Source organism: Notamacropus eugenii, chromosome 4 (genome assembly GCF_028372415.1).
Source record: "Notamacropus eugenii isolate mMacEug1 chromosome 4, mMacEug1.pri_v2, whole genome shotgun sequence".
Taxonomy (NCBI): Eukaryota; Metazoa; Chordata; class Mammalia; order Diprotodontia; family Macropodidae; genus Notamacropus; species Notamacropus eugenii.
This window is the reverse complement of record NC_092875.1, coordinates 295,957,259-295,982,045: the sequence shown is the minus strand read 5'-3', so window position 1 is coordinate 295,982,045 and position 24,787 is coordinate 295,957,259. Positions and strand designations below refer to the sequence as shown.

The 24,787-nt window shown below is 39.0% G+C and overlaps 1 protein-coding gene across 2 annotated transcripts in view; it reads right to left on the bottom strand.

Annotated features, from left to right (window-relative positions):
• PI15 (peptidase inhibitor 15) overlaps positions 1-9,303 on the bottom strand; it is a 46,724-nt gene extending 37,421 nt beyond the window's left edge. Inside the window, exons 1-2 of one of the 2 annotated variants that reach the window (XM_072604911.1) lie at positions 9,103-9,303; positions 8,208-8,520 (exon numbers count right to left, since the gene is read on the bottom strand). In XM_072604911.1, the coding sequence (XP_072461012.1) occupies positions 8,208-8,520; positions 9,103-9,293 (504 nt within the window). In that variant the 5' untranslated portion in view covers positions 9,294-9,303. The remainder of the gene's footprint in view (positions 1-8,207; positions 8,521-9,102) is intronic. The other variant, XM_072604912.1, reaches the window with a different exon arrangement.
• Positions 9,304-24,787: the final 15,484 nt, after the last annotated feature.

The following is a 24,787-nucleotide window of genomic DNA, read 5'->3' as shown; positions in this document are numbered from 1 at the left end:
TAATGTGTACCTTGGATGAAAATTCTTGAAAAATGTGCCCTGTCTCTATTTCTAGCCAAGGCATTGAAAAGGTTCTTCATTATGTACAACAGGAATGTGGAGCTCTGAATGTGCTGGAGAAATGCCTTCCTGTCAGAGATCCCGCTGGGTTCATTGCTCTTTGGCAAAAAGTCTCGGGAGACTTTCTAGTGGTCATGAAAACATTTATGGAAAGACTTCAGAGTTGACACTTTAAATTTCTAAGCATTCTCTCACCCAAGTAAGTGTAAACGCCTGGTTTGTGGACATTCTATTATTTTGTCTGAATTTGTATAAGGATGGATATCTTCCAGAAGGGGGCTGTTTTGGGTTGGTGTTTATATATCAATTATAAAACATTTCACACTCTATAAAGACTCTCAAAATTCTCTTCCACATTAAAATAAAGGCAGGATTATTTCTCCTCAGTTCTATGGGGTCACAGGTCATTAGGGCAGGATGGAATTTTAAAGTAGCCATGCTTCTTTAGGAATTATTGAAAGATCTGAGGATGGTTAGTCTGGAGAAAAGAGACTGAAGAGAGTTAAGGTGAGTGCAAATATTTCAAATATCATATGGAAGAGGGACTAGGTATTCTCTACTGGGTCCCAGAGAGCAGGATAAGGATATGTGGGTAGCAATTTGAACAAGGCAAATTTTGACACAGTATAAAGGTTGAATCAACATTTGTAATATACAGTTGTCAAAAAAATTGAATGGGCTTTCAAAGGAGGCAGTCAGTTCTATGTGATTTTGAAGCAGAGGCTTGATGAACGTCAGTCTGGGACTCATGGGTTTGGCTAGATTGACTTTGGCATTTATTCTAACTATGTGACTATGACATACTGAAATCTTCTAGTCTAACCTTCTTATACATCTGGAAATTTAGTCCCAGAAATATGAAATGACTTGACCACATAGAGAAAAAGTGAGGACTAGAACCCCAGTCTCCAAATTAATAATCTAGTGTCCTTTCCATTTTACCATATTGCCTTACCTAGCACAGGAATAAGGTAGTTGATGAGCCTTGTGTCAATGAATGATGCCTACGACTGAACTATTATGATAGTACAGCTTTCTTGCCATCCTAGGGAAATATAGGGAGTGGTGGAAGTTAGTACGTAAGTAATTCTACTTGGTCATAAATTATAACTTATTACTACTCATCCTTGTCAAGTAGATCAGAGTGGTTATTTCCAAGGTTATTTTAAATATTTTTCACTCATTTATTCACTCAATCATTCAAATCACACTTTCAGGTGATTTGATATAAATTGATGGTTTGCCTTCTTCCCCTTCCTTTTCCTTTCCCTTTCTCACAAGATGCCATGAGAAGTAAGATCCAATTAGACTGTGTGGGTGATAATTCACAAAAAATAAACTGGTAGCTTGGACCAATTACAAATGTCTCTTTTGCACATGCCTATGTAATAAGTTATATGAAATATATGGGCAGATTTACATGAAGACTTTTCAGATAGTAGCTGGCTTAAAATTTGCTTTAAAGTCTGCATAAAGTTTTTTTCAGATAACACTCACAATAACCTTATGAAGTAGACTCTACAAGCATCATTATTACAATTTTATAGATGAGGACATTGATGATCAAAGAGGATAAGTGTCTTGACCTTGGGTACATAACTAGTTAAAGGTCAAAAGCAGAATATGAAACTTACAGGAAGATGGGTGGCCGAGTGGATAGAGTGCTGGATCTAGAATAAGGAAGACTTATCTCTGGAGAAATCACTTATCTACAGTCTACCTCATTTTCTCCATCTCTAAAATGGGGGTGTGGAGGTAAATATCACCTTCCCCCAAGGTTGTTATGATGATAAAATAAGATAGTATTTCTAAATACTTTGCAGGTGTGCATTAAAAGGTTTAGCACTTTATCCACTAATATTTATATAGTGCTTCCCATATGCCCAGCACTGGGCTAAGGATCTTATAATTATTATTTCTTACACTCACAGCAACCCTGGGAGGTAAGTGTTATTATTATCTCTATTTCACAAATGAAGAAACTGAGTCAAGAGGTAAACAGCAGTTAAGACTTGTCCAATGTCATACAGCTAGGAAGTGCCCGAGGTAGGATTTGAACTTAAGTCTCCCCAACTCCAAGACTAACACTCTATCCACTGTCCCAACTAGTCTGATTTCTGCAGTTGAATATGTGGTGTAAACTGCATCTCTTGAGAAGAAAGAGAAATAGCTATTGTCTCAGATTACTGGGATGTGGTCAGTAGAGGTAGTGTAGTATAGTGGAAAGAAAGCTGAATTTGGAGCGAAGGGACTGATGTTCAGCTTCTCCATGTGACACGAATAAATGTGTGACCCTAAGCAAACAACCTCACTTTCTCTCTCTGTAAAATGTGGATAATTCTTCTTCTTCCTCGTCCCCCCTTTCCTTTTTTCTCTTCCTTCTTCTTCGTATTCTTCAAGTGATAATACAGGGTTATGAACCAAGTTGCCACACTGAGAAGAATCCCAACCATAGATCACCCACATAATTTTTGAAAGTAGGCAGAAGGGGGTTGAACCTTCTTACCAACCATAACGTTGGTATGAGAAGTCAGACATTGTTAGCATAAGCATAGATTTTATACCCATATCTGTGAATAAAATTCTCAATATTTTGAAAGACCATTGTGGTCATTCCATCCATTGGCACATATCATACTGATTTCAGACTTTAGTCAAATCCCTGAATTCTTGATACCACTTTACTAAACTAACATAAAATAAACAAAACCAAACCACAAGCCAGACCTTCACAAGAGGTGAGAGCAGATGTGCAGCATATAGTGAATATTAACATCAGTTCATATGACTGACATTACATCCTCACTAACTTGAATTATTTATTCTTCTCTCCGTATAATATTCTACCTTCTCCTTCTAGGCTTTTGCACAGAATATCCACTATTTCTCCATCCCCATCTCTGTGTGGATTCCTCACTCTATTCAGGATTCAACTCAAGGACCTTTTCCTTTACATGACCTTCCTGATTCTGCCTCATCCTTGCTAGTGCTTCCAGCCATATGACTTCATATTTATTCTGTATACATTTTTATTTGTTTTTGTATGCAAAATCTATTTTCCCCTAGCACAATGTAAGTGCCTTATAACTATTTTTTTTGTATTTACCTTCACCTCCCCACACTACCTGGAAAAGAGTAGATACCTAGTCTATTTTTAAAAATATTTTACTTTAATGAAATTTTGATGAGAAAGCTAAAACAAAACATGACACCTGAGTAAACATTTTGTTTTATTCCCACTTTTTGAAGAAACTCAATAATTTCCAATAAAACTTGCTGAGAAAGAAATGCTATAGCCATATTAGATCTAATTATCTTGAAAAGATTCCAAATAAATCAAAATCTGGACTTGTTCCTCACCTGTAGATTAGAGTCTATATTCTTCAGGTTCTTTTGACATCAAGCTAATAAATAGTAGAATTTACGAGTACCTTAATGCCAAGAAATAAATAGAAACAAAAATTCCCACTGTCTTAGTTTCAAAGGCACTAGAATACACGAGAATAATAGCTTTCGTTTTAACCTGTGAATTGCTCCACTTTTTTTTTTAACATGTAGTTTTGATTCACTCAAGGGTGATTTACATCCATTATAAGGAAATGGGGTTTATATATATATTTTTAAGCATCTTAATGTCCATCATGAATGATGCTAAAAGCTTCAGAGGAAAGTGGTTAAAGTTGGTGACATTTAATCTCAAACTAATTCAATTTATCTAGTTGGCAATATATTAAGTTCTTGACTAAAAAGAACCTTCTACTTCTTGTAGAAGGAAGTTGAGGAAGGGGTCAGTGAATCATTCAACAAATATTTATAAAGCATCCCCAGGGAGCCAGACTTTGTTGTAAACTCTTGGAGTACTTAGAAACAGATCAGACCATCACATTGCTCATAGTATGCTATTTTTTTTAACGAGTTGAAATAAAGACTGGAATCTTAAGTTGACCCTTGAATTGGAAGGCAGCATGGTAGAGATTATCCATATCCTAAAGGAGCTGGTCCTCACCAGTCTACTACAGATGGATTAGTCTTTTACACTTTCTGCAGACTTTGTCTTTGCCTAAATGAAGCCAAAATCTATAAAAGGGTATAATGGAACAGTCTGTGTTTTGATTGAATTATTGGATCAATTTACTAAAGCTTTTTAAGTATAAATCTTTATAACGGGTTGAACTTTCATGTGGTCTTCTTGGCTGCTGTTGTATTACTTCATAACATCACCTCAACTACGTGGTGTAATGTATTGAGAAGTGACCCTGGAGCTAGCAAGACATACTGGCCAGGACCCTGGATAATTCATTTAAAGGCTTACTTAAAGTGAGCTACTCTTTGCAGAGAAGGTTTCAATCTAGGGAGATTCCTTAAGTTTGTGTTTCCTATATTATTTAAAGGAGAGGTCCATGTCTTACCTATTTCAGCTTATTCTGGCTTTGTTCAGTTTTGGCAGAAAACAGTGAGTCACAATAATTTGCTGAGTATCTAGGCATGACTAACATTGTGCTTGGGGCTCTGAGAAATATATAAGGATCACATAAGGCCAATCTACTCCCCCCATCTCCTTCCTTTCCCTACCCAAGAGCGAATAATGGTAGAAAATCCAACTGGAGTTCAGTATTTCAAGAAGCAATGTAGAATAGTGAAAAGCATGTCAAATTTTATATTGAAAGGATGTGTATTTGAATCCTATCTCTTCTCACATGTGGTGCTCTGTCAGTTGCTCTTTGTGACAAGCTATTTGTCACTTTCCTCATCTAGGAAATAGAAGAGCTATAACAGGAGATGCCTAAGGCCATTCTCAGCTTATAATCTTTATATCTGTGATTTGGTGATTTTATCTACCAGCTTTGATAAAGGAAGTGTATAGGCATCAGTGACTTGATTCTCTGTAGGTAGTATTAACACCAGCCTTTTGTGTTTAAGCAGTGCAATATGATGCATTATTTTGCAAAGAGGTCCTAGAGATTGTTGAATCACTTTCCTTTAAATTTACAGTACACAACTTTATAATTCCTTTTACAAATACCTTAAATATCATATGATTTAGAACTTGCCTCTTTTAGGCCAGTGTTTTAGACATTATGCTTTTGATATAGGATTTAGAATGGAAATTTTACACCTAAATAACTATCTATAATGCAATCAAAGAAAATTTAAAACAAGGCCTATCACTTCAAAGTATCATCATGTCAAGAGAGACTGAAAATCCATGTCGTAGAGCTTGAATGATCTCCAGAATTCCATAAATGTAAAAATAAATGAATGAAAACCATCCATGTAATGCTGTGTTCCAAGCACTGATCTAAATGCTAAAATAGAAAATGAAGACAGTCCTTGTCCTCAAGGAGCTTACATCCTAGTTGTGAGAATGAGTACATACAGATAAGTGGTAGTCTGGGAAAGGTGGTTTGGTCTGGGAAGTTGCAAAGAGGATGAATAAAACAATAGGGCATTGATCAGTCCAACAATCAGTCCATTGATGCTGAGGTACATTACATGAAAAAGGACTGTGCTTCCCAAGGTCAGGGACATTCCACATCCTGGGACAGTAGGGCAAAAAGTGAAGCCAACTGAGTATGGTCTTTCCCTCAACAACTCCTAAATCTTTCATAAAGTAGTTTCCTCAAGGCAGTTAAGCTATTTTCTTAGTCCCCTTTCATAGAGAACAACAAAGAACAGCCTTAGCAATAATAATAAAATAAAAACAATACCAACATTTATATGGCACTTCAAGGTTTGCAAAGAACTTCTCACTTGTGATCTCATTTGATTCTCACCATAGCTATGGAAGGTAGGAGCTATTATCATTCTCATTTCCCAGATTCAGATACTGAAGCTAAGAAAGCTTAAGTGACTTGTCCAGGGTCACATAGTTAAATAAGCATCTAATAAAGAATTTGAGCTCAGGACTAATTGACTCCAAATATGCATTTTATCCACTGCACCACTTATTTGTTGAGGGTCTACTGATTCTTAATTTTGAAATTGTTCCCCAAATACACAGGTAGCTGAGTATCACTAAATCTTATAAAAATAAAAATTAGATTATTCTTTCATTATCTTAAAACAAGATAAGAAGAATTATGATGTATTGGAAAAGACACTGCATTGAGAGTCATAAATATTGAGTTCAAGTCCCATACTTTACCGCTGTGTGAACTTGGGCAATTTAGTTAATCTACTTGAGCATTATTTTCTCTGTCTGTAAAAGTGGAATAAAATATTAGCATTTTGTACTTAACAGAGTTATTGTAGAGTTAATTAGGCAATGCATGTAAAATATGATTATATGTAAATAGTCTGATAATAAAATGCTTTATGGAATGTATAATCTCTTCAGTTGAACCTGTTCTCAAGAATTTCCATTCTTCATTAAAAATGAAGTTGTTGACATGCCTTTTAGAGAAAGAAAAAAAGTAGGATGGTTCAGTGAAAGAGTGCTGAACTTGGAGTCAGAGGACCTGGGTTCAAATCCTGGCTCTTCTATTACTAACTGTATGACTTTAGGCAAGTCACTTAACCTCTCAAGCTCTTCATTTCTTCACCGTCAAAATTAATACATTGCACTTGATGACTCATAATCTTTTAAAGTTAATGGAGCTCCACTATGGCTCTAACATAATCTAAACACTCCACCCTTTAAAGAAAAAAAACAATTAAATAAAATAATTAAATGAATTAATTTGTCCTCCCTTATTTCTGTGTCTATTCATCCTTCATTGCCAAAGAAGACCATGCCATCAGAGAAATAATGACATGACTTGCACTTGACTTTGTTTTAATTGAGGGAGGTCTGTGCAGGTCACCAGCCTCACTTCTCACCAGCCTCAAAGCCATCTGAATCCAGTGACCAGATATTCATCAGGATGACTGGAGGTGACCCAGGATGAGGCAATTGGGGTTAATTGACTTGCCTAAGGTCACACAGCTAGTAAGTGTCAAGTGTCTGACATGAGATTTGAACTCAGGTTCTTCTGACTCCTGCACTGGTGCTCTATCCACTGCACCACCTATCTGCCCTAGATACTTGTTGACTGAATTAGCATCATTCTCATTTTGGTACCTTTCCTATTAAGTCTTTGAAAAGGCAGTAACCCAGACCAATATGACCACAGATTACCCTTTCTTAGAAATCACAGGAGAGTTTATTTGGACAGAAACTTAATTGGCCTTAAGAAACTTAAACGAACAGAGAGATTCTATATATTTGAAAGGTGACATTTTCCCCCCCACTGACCTCTTCAGTTGATCAAGTATAAAAGTTTATTTGAAATTGCATAGATGAAGACCGGATCTGAAAGACTCCCAAAGGATTAGGTTGAGGACGGTTATCATTATCATTGCCCCCAATAGTTAACTTCTGGTCATCAGGTTGGTGGTCTTTAGTGCCCAAAGCTGCCTCCCTGCTGCTCTCATCTAAGATGATGTTAAACATTGTTTTTAAATATTATTCATTCAAAACCAAAAAAAGAAATGTGAGTATCCTTTTAAAAACAACTTGAATTTTTTACTTGCTAGGTAAAACAATTTAAACATAGACAGTCTATTTTTAACGGGAGAGTACCAAAGTATTTATTCACTGCAGGTTGGAACAATCTACAAGTTCACTCACTGAGCTGTTATCTGAACGACAAAGCATTAAGCCATAATGAGGAAATATCAGGCACGGTCTGTTAGCAGAGCAATAGAGTCTCTCCAGAAAGAGCTTTAGCCAAGAAAGGCAAGACAAGCACACTGGAATCTACTGAAATGTTGTTGTTAAGGAAACTTTTCAAATTAAGACTGCAACTGAGAGAGAAATAAACTCATTATGAAGACAACACTTACAAATGTTTCACGTAAAAGTTCCAGGTTTGTTTTCATAGCTCTTCCTTTGACAAATTCAAGAAGCTTACTGACAATTCTCTATCTCTTTATCTTCAAAGCCATTTTCATTAATTATCAACAATCATAGGATGCCCCAGTAATATCTGCACTTGTAATTCTATGGCATCATTACCAGCCAAGAACCACCCTGTACCCACACTTCTCTTCCCCACTTAAAAACACCACCTTGGCTTGATGTTTTGGTCCTCTTAGAGTCCGATCATTAAAACTGGGCATTTCTACTAAGAATCCCCTCCCTATGCCCACAAGAGAACCCCTCTTACCATATATTCCATGTTGGCAGCAGGTGGAAACACCTTGCCCCGAATTTGGTTGTGATAATCGAGGATGGCAATCATGTCATTCTGCGAGATGTAGCGCTTCCTCCTGGCTTTGGGGATATCCGCTGAGTCCAGATGTGCTTTTAGTGCGGCTTCAGTATCAGTGAAGTTATTGGTTGGCGAGGATGAGTCAGTGGCGTTGAGTAAGACGACTGCACTTGTTTCACAGAGAAGGGAAAACAAGAGCACACCACTGACAGCAGAGATTGCTATCATCTTGGGATGGAGGAGGGGAGAAGCCACTGGGTTTACTCTGCTTTGGAACAGGAAGGCAGAGTTAGGGTCAATCTAGAAAGGGCAAATTTTTTAAAAATGTGCCGCAGTGTATGATTTTACACACCAATGTCTCCTCTGAGAGCTTTCCTTGACTTGTTTATATTCTGAAGTCCAAAAGACTTTTTTCAAATCAATGTTATGAGAAAGCCTGTATTACTGCCCATGTTGCTTTAATGGATGAAGAAGACCTAAGATGAACTCTCCAGAGATGGAGATGAATAAAATAGCATATCACAAGCCCTAACCCTTAGATGTGTTGCTAACCATTTGCTCACGGCGTCTGAACATATTACACATGCCCCCAAGTGGGCACTTGGTTGTAAGTGGGCAGTCTGTAAGGAACTCAACCTCATCTAGACATTGAGGAGAAGAAATACATCTCAGGAAACAGCTTCTGCTCCCTGCAGTAAATGTATGGATGCTGTGTCACAGACACACGCACAGAGAGTGACAAAATATATACAAAAGTTATAACTCTACCTCAATTTCATTCAAGAAAAACAAATGTGAGTTACTTTAGTATAAATGCATGCAAACAGACCCATTCAGCTAAATGGCTTACCTCTGAACAATGCCAAAATGAATATATTGTCCTTCCAATTTTTTAAAAAAGTTCTTTGCTATGTTGTGGCATAAACCCTTGTAAGGAGGAGTGTGTCTTATTATAAACCGTCTAAGAGCAAAAACTCTTGGTAGTTTTGACGCGGCTGGCCCCGGGAGCTGCTCACAGCTTTTATATGCCACAGGCTGCATAGTAGAGAAAGGGCAGGCTTTCGAAGGGTCTCTCCCGAGCCAAACTGAAAGAGGAGGGGCTTTTGGAAAGAAAACACACTGATTGGGTGGCGACCTTTTTCATGTGGGTGGTGAGGAAATGAAGTCACACCCACAGCTTGCAAAGTGCAAACTCTAAAAGAGGAGCCCCTTTTCCGACAGGGCTTCCCACCTTTTCTGTGGCTGGCTCACGGAACACTGGTTCCCGAGCACAAAGAGGACGGCTCTTGAGAGGCGTTAGCTTTAGAGGAGGAAATGCAGCTGCTTGGGTAGCAAGCAGAATGTGTTACAGAGGCAATGAATGACCTGCGAGCTGAATCAGGGGAGTCTAGTGAATGGTATGTCCAGGTGTATTGGGAAGGGGGGAAAGAACATTCAGAAGAAAAAAAAAAGGAAAGAGGCGTAGTGGCAGATAAGCAGAGATGCTTAAGTGACTGCTGCGGGTCTGGCAATGACTCTGTCTCTTTCTGTCTCTGTCTTTTTTCTTTCTCTCTCTCTGTCTCTGTCTCTCTCCGTGTCTCTCTTTCTCTGTCTTTCTCTCTCCTATCCTCCCCTCTATTTGCCTGCCTGTCCATCGATCTACCTCTGTGTGTGTTTCTCTGTATTTCTATCTTTTCCTCTGTCTCTCTGTCTCTCACTCTGTGCCTAACTCCCTTTTTCCCACATACATTTTTTTCTTCAGCCTCCTCCTTACTTCCCACCCCCCCACACACACCAATACACACGTTCCCACCAAACAAGCAATACGTCTCTTCTGCCCTCCCCATGCACACCTCTGCCTAAAGAAAGGATACATGGATCATAATGCAGCATTAAAGTCCGGTACCTGACTAATTTTGAGACACTCAAGAATCAGCATGACAGAATGAAGAACAGCCAGACAAACATCTGTTTCGGGTTTAGAAGCCTATAGCTGAAATTATTTAAAGCAGAGAATGGCTCAGCCACTGGAGCAGCAGAGTGGAGGGCACAGTACACAGGCTAGGAGGAATCCAACAGCAGCAGTGGTGGCCAGCAGCCAGAAGTCCCATATTAGGAGGATGCACATTGGAACTTATTCAGGGTCAGGCTGGGAGAGAACCAGGAATAGGAATTCTGGAGCAATCTGTAAGGAGTGGATCCGCAAAAATGCAGCCAATGTATGTTATGATGTCACCAACAAAATATAGTCTAATGCAGTGGCTGGAAAAAGGAATCCGGGAAACGGGTACTATTTGCAAGTTTATAAACTGACTTAAGATACACTATCATACATCCAGTTTGCTGATGCAACGATCTTCACTACATTTCAATTGCAGAATATCTGAATCTATGTTCATAAGGAATAATGACCATACTGCTAGAGATAAGGAGGAAAAGGAGCTGATTTCCAGTCGTACCGCCATCCCTATGTTTGACACAAGCCACACCCTCTTAATTCATCATTATTTCCTGTGAAGGAAAAAAAAAAGTATATACGCAATATATGGAACATAAGAAATGCTTTTAAACATTCATTGGTTAATTGACAAAATACCACTAAAATACTTTAAATCAAAGGCAGTAAAAATATTTTAAAAATCATCTTTTATAGGGTTAAAAAGTTAAGGGAAGTATGAACAAAGTTATTTCTTATATTTTTAAGCTAATTCTAAAGCCTTCCTCTTTAGCATCATTGTAGCTATGAGACGGTCCTAGGTTCTCCAAGTTTTTGCCAGTGGAATAAAAGTTCTTGGAGGACCTACGTGTGCTTAGCAGTTGAGTCAGAGGTTCAGCAGATTCTGCCCAGGACTAGGGAAGAGGCAGGGAATGAAGGCTTTGAAGAATGGGGAGCAGCCTATTTTAATTAGGAGTCCTCTAATCCCTCTTGTAATATTGAGCCTTGTTTTTGTTTTGGCCTCTTGGATATAAGCATTCCACACATACTTTGGTACTACCTGGCCTAGCTTTTCTATTTACGCCCGTTCTCTTAACTTGGACCTGACTTTCTCAGTGCCTGGTGGAATTATCTTCGCCACCACTCTGGAATTTGCCTAATCTTAGGCATATATTTGCCCTGCCCCCCATAAGATGCTACATTACCAAGCTGAAAAGATTTTGAGTATTGGCCTAGCAACAAACTTTATACTGGAGGATAGCTAAATCAGAAGTTCATCACCAGAAAGATGACCATCAGCTATTAAATAATAATATTCACATAATCATTCAAAGTTTAAAAAATATATGCATGTAAATTGTCTCCTGTGATCCTGATAACAACTCTGAGGGGTAGGTACTATTATTATACCCTTTTTTTACAGATGAGGAAACTGAGGCACAGAGAAGTTAAGTAATTGGCCCTGGGTCACAGACATTGTAAGTGACTGATGCAGGATTTGAACTCAGGTCTTCCTGACTCCAAATCCTGTACTTTATACACTATCATCTGGATGCTGAGGCTCACAGCTTTGATTTCTCTGGGATCTCATAACTAATCTGTGTTTTAGCTGTTACTCAATCCCAGGTGTTCTTGACTCCAGCTCTAGCACTCTATATATTACGCCAAATTCTACCTCTGATGCTCACTACCTATGTGATGTTACCTATGTGATTGACAGTCAATCAATCAACATTCATTAAACACTCACTATGTGCCAGGTATTACGCTGGACACCATTAAGTACTGGACAAGTCACTTAATCCCCCTAACTTTCCATATCTCTAAGAAATGGGGATTAAGCTAGATAGCCTTTGGTGTCTTTGAGGTTGCACACTAGGCAGAATACTGGACTTGGTCAGGAAGACTTCAGTTCAGATCCAGCCTCAAATACTCATTAAATAGCTTCATCGAATAAAGTAAGTCATTTAATCTCTGTCTTCTTCATTTTCCTCATCGGTAAAATTGAGACAAAAATAGTACCTACTTCCCAGGGCTATTGTGAGGATCAAATATAATAACATTCATCACGCACTTAGCAGAGCTACATAAATACCAGCTATATAAATGCCAACTTCGCCTGCGCCCAAACTGATGCTCTGCATAAAGGAAGTTCTTTAAAAATGATCAGAAATTAATTAAATTAAGACAGCTCATACATATGTATTGCTAATGTACTTTTGCTTAATATGAAGATCTTTCCCACCCATAAATAGACCCATGTGACCTGCTTAAATTTCAAGGAAGCCTAAGTCACAAGTGGTAGGAGGCACTTACTGAATGGATAGAACAGGAAGGGTGGAGCAGAGCTGAGAAGAAGTAAGTGAGAGCAGTTAGGGTGGAGAAGGGGACACAGGCAAGTAAACTACTAGGGTTGTTTGCTTGTGGGAAGGCCCCAGCACGGGGGAAGGGGAAATACTTGGGAATGCCTTTGCTCCCTGCAGTGCCAATATGTATTGACTTCTTAGTTAATATGGCAAATTTGGCTTTCTGGTGTTGGGGTTCAGCTTTCTGGTGTCTGAATAAATGTTTTTCTTCTGCCTTCTACATGGAGAGTCTGTTATACTTTGTGATTCAGAACTGCACCAGCATATACACAGCCCTGTTGGTGCTGCAGATATTGCCTTGGCATTACAACATGTAATACAATAAGCTAAAAACCAGGGCCTCTACCTCCTGCGTCTATATGTTGTGCTGTCTAGGCACACATGCAAACTACTCTGGGCTATTCCCTTTCTCAGTCTGTGTAATCTACAGAATACCACAGTCAGGTCTCCCAAGAATCAACCAGCTCTGTTTCCAGTCTCTGTCTCTATCAATCATGTTAGATATGGCAGCTCTGGGCTTAGAGTTGGAAGCCATTCTGTGGCTTTGTGTAACTACTTTAAGCTGTTCTTTGTCTCTGTGCCTCCATTCAGTTCTCTTTCCCCACCACTTGGATGCACTTTCCCTACTCTAATGGACCTTCACATTCAGTAGGGAATGCAAACCATGGTGCCCAGAGAAGTATTCGGAGATAGGGACAAATAAAACAAAGATGGAAGCACAAGACAGGAAGAGATGATTTCTTGTCAGGCTGAATAAGGAAACGCTTCATAGAAGAGGTTGCTTTTGATCCGGGAACTAAAGCATGAGTAGAGTTTCAATAAATGCAGATGAGCTGGGGGTGGGATGAGGAATGACAGGAGTTAGGAAGCAAAGAGAGGCCCTAATTAATTCCTGGGATGTATTGAGGAAATAGTGACTATCAGCCTCATGCTACTGGCTTGAAGCATCCATAGTTTCTGGCTACTTGTAGGTCTGTGTCAGAGAAATCTATAGAGCTCCATAGATGCAACCTGGGTACAGAGGAAACAGCCTTCCTTCTTCTGTCCCAGCCATAGTAATGCCTATAGGTTACCTGATACTCCCACTGAACATAAGGGCAGCTAGATGGCATAGTAGATAGAGTGCATTGCCCAGAATCTAGAAGACTTTCTTCCTGAGTTCAGATCCAGGCTCAGACACCTATTAATGACCCTGGGTAAATTACTTAACCTCTCTTTGCCTCAGTTTCCTCATCTGTAAAATAAGTTGGAGAAAGAAATGACAAACCAATCTAGTATCTTTGCCAAGAGAACCCTGAATGAGGTCACGAAGTGTCATAAGTGAATGAAAAACAACTCAACAGCAACAAAAAAAGGAAAATTACCTCAAAACTGATTATTCATACGAGTCCTCAGTGTACTTTTGCTAGGGAGTTTTTGCAGTGGTTTCACTGAGAGGGAATGGAATTAGTGAGCTCATGAGCCTTTTGGTAATCAGTTTTACCTCAAGGGTTTCAGTTAAAATGTGTCCCTTTGAAAAGGAGTCAACCACAAGTAGCTGCAAAGTTAATTTTCCTCAGTGAGTGACTGAGAGAATTTTTAAAAGTGCCCGATTCATTTCAGAGCTCTTAATATAATGTTTAAGATCTTAGAATTTAATCAGTCAATCAACAAATATTTATTACGTCCATATTACATTCCAGGTATTGTACAAGGTGCTAGGGATGGAAAGATAAAAACTGAAATAGTGCTTCCTCTTAAGTAGCTTCAATTAAGGAAAACAAAGTGTACATATAGAAGTATAGTCAGAGGAGACATAAAATAAACACAAAGTAATTTGGGGGATTGTTGAGGTTGCTGGATTGCTCAGCAGATAAAGCACTGGGCCTAATCAGGAAGGCCTGAGTTCAAATGTAACCTTAGACACTCACTAGCGCTGTGACCCTGAGCAAGTTATTTAATTGCCTCAATCCACTGGAGAAGGAAATGGCAAGCCAGTGCAGTAGCTTTGCTAAGAAAATTCCATATGGGATCGTGAAGAGTCAGACATGAATGAAGAGCAACAAATTGTGAGGGGAGAGACATTCGAAGCTGGGTGATCAGGACAGACTCCCTCTAGAAAGTGGCGCTTGGACTTGGTTTGGAAAGAGATTACAGATTCTAAAAGGTAGAAGGAGGCGTTGCAGACTGGGGCAATATACATGGTGCAAAGACGGGGCATCTATGAGGATCAGTACAGTCCCAGTTTAACTGAACCTCAAAGTGTGAGAAGGGAAGTGTATGCAATAAGGTGTCAAGGTGGGTTGGGGCAAGTCATGTGAAGCATTTTCAATGCCAAATTGGAGTTTCTTTGATCTTGTAAGTAATTGGGAAATATTGGTTTATTGAGTAGAGGAGTGACTTGTATGTTGGGTAAATTTCTTTGGCAAGGTGAGGAGGATCCACTGAGAAGGTGACTTACTAGAGGAAGGAAGACCAACTAGGAGGCCATTTCAATAGCCCAGGTGAGAAGGGACCATAGAGTCTTTCCTCAGCACTTTCAAGCTACCACCCTGGTTCAATTTTCTTATTTTACTCTTATGGACACTGAAGGCTGGGAAGGTGAAGTAACTTGTCCAGTGTCAGACAATAGATAAGTAACAGAGGCAGATTTCAAACCAAGGTACTCTGAATTCAAACTCAAGGGTCTTGTTACTAGACCAAATTGATTTTTGTCAGTGAACGAAATAGGAGTTTACTTCCAATTTTACTCCAATTGATAAATCAGGTCAGAGAAAATCTAGGACAGAGGTGGGGAACCTGTAGCCTTGAGACTGCATGTGACCCTCTAGGTGCTTGGGTGTGGCCTTTTAACTGAGTCCAGGTTTTACAGAACAAATCCTTTTATTGAAGGCCACATGTGACCCTAGGGATGCAGGTTCCCCAGCCCTGATCTAGATGCCTCACCTCAAGCATCCCTGAGAGGTGGGGTAAACTTCTCTAATATTATTGCCATTCCAGTGAGTTCTCCACAGCATAAATTTACAGTTATTAGTGTACCTGTTCCACTTAATCAAATAACACGTACTAGCTTTTATAAAAGTATATTTACTGAGAAGATACAGCAAGAACAGAAGTATAAGGAATTATGCCAAACCAAGGCACACATTTCCCATACCACCTTGATCCCTGAGGAGAATGGGATCAAACTTAAAGGCACCAAGCCTAATGGATGAAATCATTCCAGAAAACAAGATTGCAGGTGTTGGGTCCATTCTACTGATAAGCTGGGTCACATGGGTTGTTCCTCCTTGCTATGTAAACTTTGTCCTGGATTCTGGGGCTCTCCTAACCTTTTGATGCTCACAAAGTTGGTGCTTAATCCCTTCCATCCCCTATATACCTTTACTTAAGGGCAGGAGAAATGAATGTGAAGAACCCTGTAATATAGGCCTATGTTCAGGGGGCACATGCTAGCCTGGGTGTGAAGGTCCTGAGGCTTCTCCTCAACCAGAGGCTCATAGCATGCGTGCTTTACGCAAACAATCTAGTAAGGATACAGAGAGTGAGTCAAGTCCATGGGAATTTTTTACCTGCCTCTCAGTTCAGGTACAACAGACCATACTAAAGCTCCCTCTTCACCAAAGGTGAGAAGACCTAAAACCATCAGAAAACCTGTGTGTGTTCTGAGTTAGGAAGCAGAGTCATTTCGTGCCATGCCATCATGACTTTCTAGCAGTCAATTCCTCAGCTTTTTCTGCTTGAGCTAGCAACAGGCAGAGCCCTGCACATGCTTCAGAGATGGAGTGCCATTGGTTAGTTCCCCTGTTAAAAATGCATATTAAGTGCTGTACAAGTTTTAAATATCTTTACAAATGCATGTTGTTGTTGTTGTTGTTTTTTATCGAACTTTTAACATTTATTTTCACACAATTTTGGGTTACAAATTTTCTCCCCTTTTATCCCCTCCCCCCCCAAACCCAAGCATTCTAGTTGCCCCTGTGACCAATCTGCTCTCTCCTCTATCCTCCCTCCCTGCCCTTGTCTCCATCTTCTCTTTTGTCCTGTAGGGCCAGATAGCTTTCTTTACCCCTTAACCTGTATTTCTTATTTCCCAGTGGTAAGAACATTACATTTGATCCTAACACTTTGAGTTCCAACTTCTTTAGCTCCCTCCCTCTCCACCCCTTCCCCTTGGAAGACAGGCAATTCAATATAGGCCATATCTGTTTAGTTTTGCAAATGATTTCCATACTAGTTGTGTTGTATAGGACTAACTATATTTCCCTCCATCCTATCCTGTCCCCCATTACTTCTATTCTCTTATGATCCTTTCCCTCCCCATGAGTGTCAACCTCGGATTGCATTCTCCTCCCCATGCCCTCCCCTCCATCCTCCCCCCCACCCTGCTTGTGCCCCTGTCCCCCACTCTCCTGTATTATGAGATAGGTTTTCCTATCAAAATGAGTGTGCATTTTATTCTTTCCTTTAGTGGAATGTGATGAGAGTAGACCTCATGTTTTTCTCTTGCCTCCCCTCTTTATCCCTCCACTAATAAGTCTTTTGCTTGCCTCTTTTATGAGAGATAATTTGCCCCATTCAACTTCTCCCTTTCTCCTCCCAATATTTCTCTCTCACTGCTTGATTTCATTTTTTTTTTAAGATATGATCCCATTCACTCTGTGCACTCTGTCTCTATGTATGTGTGCGTGTGTGCATGTGTGTGTATGTACTCCCACCCAGTACCCAGATACTGAAATGTTTCAAGAGTTACAAATATTGTCTTTCCATGTAGGAATGTAAACAGTTCAACTTTAGTAAGTCCCTTATGACTTCTCTTTGCTGTTCACCTTTTCATGGTTCTCTTCATTCTTGTGTTAGAAAGTCAAATTTTGTTTTCAGCTCTGGTCTTTTCATCAAGAAAATTTGAAAATCCTCTATTTCATTGAAAGACCATTTTTTTCTCCTGAAGTATTATACTCAGTTTTGCTGGGTACGTGATTCTTGGCTTCAGTCCTAGTTCCTTTGACTTCTGGAATATCCTATTCCATTCCCCTCGATCCCTTAATGTAGAGGGTGCTAGATCTTGTGTTATCCTGATTGTATTTCCACAATACTTGAATTGTTTCTTTCTAGCTGCTTGCAATATTTTCTCCTTCACCTGGGAATTCTGGAATTTGGTCACAATGTTCCTAGGAGTTTCTCTTTTTGGATCTCTTTCATGCGGTGTTCTGCGGATTCCTTGAATATTTATTTTGCCCTCTGGTTCTAGAATCTCAGGGCAGTTTTCTTTGATAATTTCATGGAAGATGATGTCTAGGCTTTTCTTTTGATCATGGTCTTCAGGTAGTACCAGAATTTTTACATTGTCTCTCCTGATTCTATTTTCCAGGTCAGTTGTTTTTCCAATAAGATATTTCACATTATCTTCCATTTTTCGAATCTTCTCGCTCTGTTCTGTGATATCTGTCTTTCTCATAAAGTCCTTAGCATCCATCTGTACCATTCCAGTTTTGAAAGATCTATTTTCTTCAGTGAGCTTTTGAATCTCCTTTTCCATTTGGCTAATTCTGCTTTTGAAAGCATTCTTCTCCTCATTGGCCCCTTGCACCTCCCTTGCCAACTGAGTTAGGCTAGTTTTCAAGGTGTTAATTTCTTCAACATTTTTTTGGTTCTCCTTTAGCAGGGAGCTGATCTGCTTTTCATGCTTCTCTTTCATCCCTCTCATTTCTCTTCCCAGTTTTTCCTCCACCTCTCTAACCTGATTTTCAAAATTCTTTTTGAGCTCTTCCATGGCCTGAGCCCATTGGGTGGGCTGGGACACAGAATCCTCGATTTCTGTGTCTTTGCCTGATGGTAAGCATTGTTCTTCCTCATCAGAAAGGAAGGGAGGAAGTGTCTTTTCTCCGAGAAAGTACCCTTCAATAGTCTTATTTCTTTTCCCTTTTCTGGGCATTCTCCCCAGCCAGTGGCTTGACCTCTGAATATTCTCCTCACACTCACCTCACCTACTGATCCTCCCAGCCAGCGTTTGGGGACTGAGATTCAAATGCTGCTTCCCGCCTTAGGGCTTTTGGCGGGGGCAGGGCTGCTATTCAGTGTGAGAATTAAGTTCAGGTGGTCAGGTAGGGACAGGGCCGCCTCTCAGGCACAGTTCCCTCAGGGGGTTTATGCACAGACCTTCCACAATGGATCCAGGCTCCCACCCGTTTGGGGAGCCCCTGTCTGCAGCCGCCTCTCAGCTTCTATCTCCTGGGGGGGCCTGAGCCATGGGGGCACCCCACTCCCCTCTCGACCCGCCAAAGAGACTCTCTCACCGACCCTCATCACCTGTGGGTGGGGGGGCTTGTGCTGCCACTGGAGATCCCGTCTCCGTAGCCCGCTCAGATATTTTCCTCACAGTGTCGCGGCCGCTGCAGGGCTGCACTCAGCTCCCAGTCCCGGCGCCCAGTCTGCAGCGCGAAGGACCCCCCGCGAGAGGTTTGCAGGTCTCTCCGGAACAGAAATCTCCCTCACTCCAATATTCTGTGGCCTCTGGGTGCAGAATTCACCGTGAGTTGATCCCCTCTAGCCGTTCTGTGGGTTGTGGGTTCGGAGCTATGTGTATATGCGTCTTTCTACTCCGCCATCTTGGCTCCACCCCCCAAATGCATGTTGTTAATATAACCCTACCAAAATAAATTATTCACTATGTTTTGGCATAGGTATAATATTTAAATACTATAATGCAAGTTATATGAATGACTCCAAGTAATTGGGGATGGAACTATTAAAGAGCAGACAAATAATGAGGTTTTTCTTAAGACTTCCTCTTTAAAAGTTTATTCAGTTCTGTGTTTGGAGACAGAAGATCTGAGTTCTAATCCCAGTGTGCTAAAAGACTTTACCAGAGAAGGCAAAAATTCAGTTATTACTTTATACAGAAGAGATATAGATATCAGTTACAAAGAATATTGTCTATCTTTACATCTGTAAGAGGTTCTTTTTTAATATGAAAATTAGGTGGTTTCAATATGGTTAGGTACTGGAAAAACAGACCTGTTTAAACAAAGATGCATTCTTTTATGGCATTATTCCAACTCATCTGAATTTCAAAAGCATTTCTTTGAAGCACGAAACCCATTACCAGAACATACTAACATCCCAGAATGATAGAGATGGAAAAGACTTTAGAGGTTACCCAGTCCAACTCACTCATTTGTTGAAAATAGCAAAGTTAAATATCTTGCCAAAGTCACATAGTTCATTAGACCAAACATGGGAAGCTGCCAATCTGACTTACCAAACTACCAGGTAAAACGTTTAGTTCTAACTGGCATCTACAGATGGAAAACAAAATCCATAGAGTTTGCACCTTTTGGAAAAGGTGCAGATAGAACAATTTGGGTGATGTCAAGTGAACTCTAAGAAAATCAAAGGTGCTCCAGGTTGGCAGGGTAATGAACTATATAGTTAGCAGTAATATACACTCAGTTTTTGGTCTCATTGCTAGAAAAAAAGCAAAGTTCATTCCTAACTTCTGAAAATTAAATCATCTTTCCTTATATTCTTATAGAATGGGACTGGTGGAAAGAAAAAGTAAAGGGAAATGAACCAAACTCTTAGAATATTCAAATAAAGGATTCATATGAATATTTTGAAAATCACCAGAGGAATATACATTACTCTTTCTTCTTCCCAAAGAAATGGAAAACATTGAGAGTGAATTAGAAAGCTAGAATCTTATATTCTGTTATGTCTCCTTGCAACATTCTCAGACTAAGCCTCCAGTATGAATGATTCCTCCATATGGGTCTGGTCTCTTTCCCAGAACTTTGATGGTATCTAGATAAGGGGCTTGCATAACTAAGTGAAACTGTGAACTTTACTGTGCAGGGTTACCCAAGACAGACATAATGGAGAACTGTGACAAAAGGTGATCCACTGGAGAAGGAAATATCAAATCATTTTGGTATCTTTGCCAAGAAAATTCCATGGACAGTATTAAAATTATAAAAGGTATGGCACTAAAAGATGAGCCTCTCATGTTGGAAGGTGTCCAATATGTTACTGGGGAAGAGGAGAGGACAACTACAAGTAGTTACAGAAAGAATGAATCAGCTAGGCCAAAGCTGAAAGGATGCTCAGCTGCAGATTTGTCTGGTGATGAAAGGAAATTCTGATGCTGTAAAGATTAATACTGCATAGGACCCAGGAGTGTAAAAATACTAGAGAGAAACTTAAGTACTTCCACCACATAATGAGAAGATGAGACTCATTGGAAAAGACCCTGATGTTAGGAAAGAATGAAGGCAAAAGGAGAAGGGATGGCAGAGGATGAGATGAGTAGATAGTGTCATGGAAGAAATGAACATGAACCAGACAGACTTTTGAAGATAAAGGAAGAGAGAAAGGTATGGCTCCTATGATTCAGGCATCACAAAGAGTTGAACACAACTGAATGAACGAACAAAGAAGTTATATATATTCATTAGAATACCTGACTGCTCACTGTTCTCTAGGAACAGCCTAGAGATGAAAGTTCATACCCATTGATCAGTTGCTGGACTGTGTCAATGTTACCATTTTGGAAGAGGGAGAATGGACATTCTCAGCTGGATGCAGTGAAGTTCCTGGCATGTGGGTGTTCAAGTTAAGTAGGTAACACAAGTTCTGCAAGTGACAGGTTCCAAAAACAAGGATATCCCACAGTGTAACAGTTCCACTTCTAATTTATCAAAGACATTTTTATCTCAAATTTAAGAATGACTTTGAACTCGGCCAAGAAAAGGATGAAGCAGACATTAAACCAAATTCTCTCTCATTGTTTTCGCAAACAACTCTATGCCCAGGGTCTACACTTCTCAAGAGAATTTCTGGACTGATTTTACCTTTTTGTAACATCTCTCACATGCACTCCCTTCTCTCCTCTGATACTGCCACCACCCTGATACAGGCCATAATCATGTCATATCTGGAGAATTGCATTAGCATACTGGTTAGTCTAGCTACCACAGAACTTTTCCCACTTCAGTCTATTCTCCATTTTCTCAAAGTGATCGTCCTTAAAAAAGCAGGTGGGATGATGTCACACTCCCTACTCTAAAAATTCTGGTAGCTTCCAGGGTCATTCCAGGGTCAAATATAAAATCCTCTTTTTTTTATTCAAAGGCATTCATAACCTGTCCCCCCACACCCATTTCATGTCTCCTTACAACTTGCACCCTTCCCTCTCCTCCTCACTACCTCTCTAACAGTAACACTGAACATCTTGCTGATCCTTGAACAAAACACTGTATCATCAGAATGCAGACATTGTCACTGGCTATCCCCCATACCTGGCACTCTCTCCCACTTCATCCATGCCTCTTGCTTTCCTGACTTCTTTCAAGTTCCAGGTAGAATCCCACCTATAAGAAGCCATTCTTGCTCCCCCCTTAATCCTTTTGCCTTATTTCTACTCATTATTATCCAATTCATCCTGTACATGCCTTGTTTGTACCTACTTGTTTCCATGTTGTGTCCCTCGTTAGTCTGACTTCTTTAAGAGCACAGACTTTCTTTTATCTTCTCTTATTTTCCAAGTGCCAAATAGCAGGTGCTTAGTAAGTATTCATTTACTGACTGAGCACTTTTTAAATTTCCTGATCTATCACCTACAGTATAAATTACTCATAGTTTTTTTGTTGTGTGCAATTCATTTTTTTCCAGGTGATTGCTCTTCAATTGCAATTCAATTCAATTACTAGAAAACTCATTAATCTTGTTAACCCTAAGTCCTCTTTTATGAAGATTAAACATCCTCAGTTGTTTCCATTGATTTAACTCATTGATAAAAATTTTTGGTATCAGAGATGTGACATGTCTAGGGAATTACACAAGTGAACTTCTAAGTTGATAACAAATAATCATTGATTACCCTTTGGCCATGATCGTTCAACCTTCCCTGAGTTCCTATTGCATTTATTTCTGTGTAATTCTTTTTAAAAATAAGTTTTCATTGATTTTTTTTTACATCACTATAACCTTCCCTCATTTCCCCTTATTTTCCCTCCCCCTCCAGCCCCAACAGAGATCTATTTCATATGATAAATAGTATATTTTAAGACAAAGAAATAAAAAAGAAAAAATTATCATAGCTGATCAATATGGTAAAAAGTTCTGTAAAAATGTGCAATACCCTTATGACTATCTCACTTCTGAAAAGGGTTAAGGAGTGACTCCTTTTGTTTCTTCTTTCAAGTCTTGCTTATATTTTGACAACACTCACTTTTGATTTGTGTGCATGTCTGTTTTTGGGTTGTGATTTTTCTTTCCGCTTACATTGTTGTGATCATGGTACATATTGTTTTCTTGGCTCTGCTTACTTCATTTTTTTGTCAGTTCATGTAGCTCTTTCCTATATTATCTGTCTTAATAACATTTATAATTTCTTAAAGTAATGTTACTTCCTTGTTCCATGGTTTGTGTAGCAATTCCCCAATCAATTGGCATTGACTTTGTTTGAAATTCTTTTCTATTACAAAATGTGCTGTTTTAAATATTTTGTGATATATGGGAATTTTCTTTTTATCAGTCTCCTCCCTGGAATATAAGGCTACTAATGGAATCTCTGGATCAAAGGGCATAACCATTTAAGTCACTTTATTTGCATAATTCCAAACTGCTTTCCAAAATGGTTGAACTGATTCACAGCTCCATTAATAATACATTATCATTCCTATCTTCCCACAAGACCTTCAACACTTACTAGTTCCACCTTTTATCATCAGTCTGTCTTTTGTCAATTGGCAGTGTATGATGTAAAATCTCTGGACTGTTTGGATTTGTATGTCTCTTACTTTTAGCAACTTTAAAGCATTATTTCGAATGGTAGTTAATGGTTTGCAATACTTTTTAATGAATCATTCATATTTTTATCACAGTGGATTTTGGAGTATGTGTATATCTGTGTATATATACACAGACATACACAAACATATAGATGTATATATATACATATATAATGTACATTTGTCTATATATAGACATAGTTTTTTCAAAAAAATAGCTTCTAACTTTATTCTTCCTATAGGTTTTTTTGTCTTCAAGTTTATCAATTCTTCCTCAAATTTTAAATATTTCCTTTTTTGTGCTTATTTGTGGCTTCTTAATTTTAAAAAAAATGCATATTCTATTCATTCATTCTCCGTTTCTCTGTTTTCTTATTGTAAATCTGTAAGAATCTGCTCTTTACTGTGAAAACTCCATTAGTTGAATTCCAGAATATTGAAATGATGTTTCACAATTATCATTTTTTTATCTGATAACTATTATTTCAACTATTTGCACTTTGATGACTCATAATGTAGGATATCTCTGTTAAGTCTCCATTTGAGTCTTTCTTTCTCCTTTGTGCTCCCTGGACTGGTTGATATTTTTATTGTGCTGTAGTCTATAAAAGATACATTTACTACCTCTATATTTTGACAGTTGTTTTCAATATTTCTGTACCCTATTCATGATGAATTTTTGGAAAAACTCCATGTGGTGCCAAGAAACATGTAAATTCTTGACAGCCCCATTTAGAAGATGTTACAAGTCTTTTAGATCTAGTTTGCTATTGATTTGCTCCATTCTGTATTTCCCCATTTGTTTTATTTCTGTTAGACTTATCTAAAACTGAGAAATGGGCAATGAAATATCTTGCCTTGTCTTTGGTTTTTGGAGTTAAGCGTTTTTTTTTCCTTGTGAATTTATTTGTTAAGGCAATTCTAGCTTCTAAGTTTAATACTTATATTGATTTGTTGTCTATGGTTCATTTTAGCATAATACTATTTCTGCATTTTTCCTTTTTTGTTGTTATTGAGAATATTATTTACCACTGTCCTGGCCATAGCTAGCTCAAGGAGCTTTGATTTCCTTTCTCCTGTGGCAGGATGAGTGATGTTTCTAAGCATTAAATCCTTGCAGATTATACCCATCATAAGGTGCATATCTTCACTTACAAACCATCTCTCTTCCACCATAGAAATATTCATCATTGTTATCCACTCTCACCACTATAAAAAGATTCCCCTCTTTTATTTCTATACTTTTCCCTACTTTGCCTCTTTGCTCATTCTCCAGTAGGCTCTCTTCTTCCTGAAAGACAAGAGGATTTATCTTCCCTTTGTTGTCAATTTCTGACTTGATTAAAGTATATCACATATTCTTCTCTAGCTTCTCCCTCCCTTCTCGCCTATAATGCACCCTCTGTTTCTACAATTTTGTCCCACATCTATATTAATTCACTTGTAGGTGGGGTTTGTGAAGTTTATTCTATGATATTTCAGGCC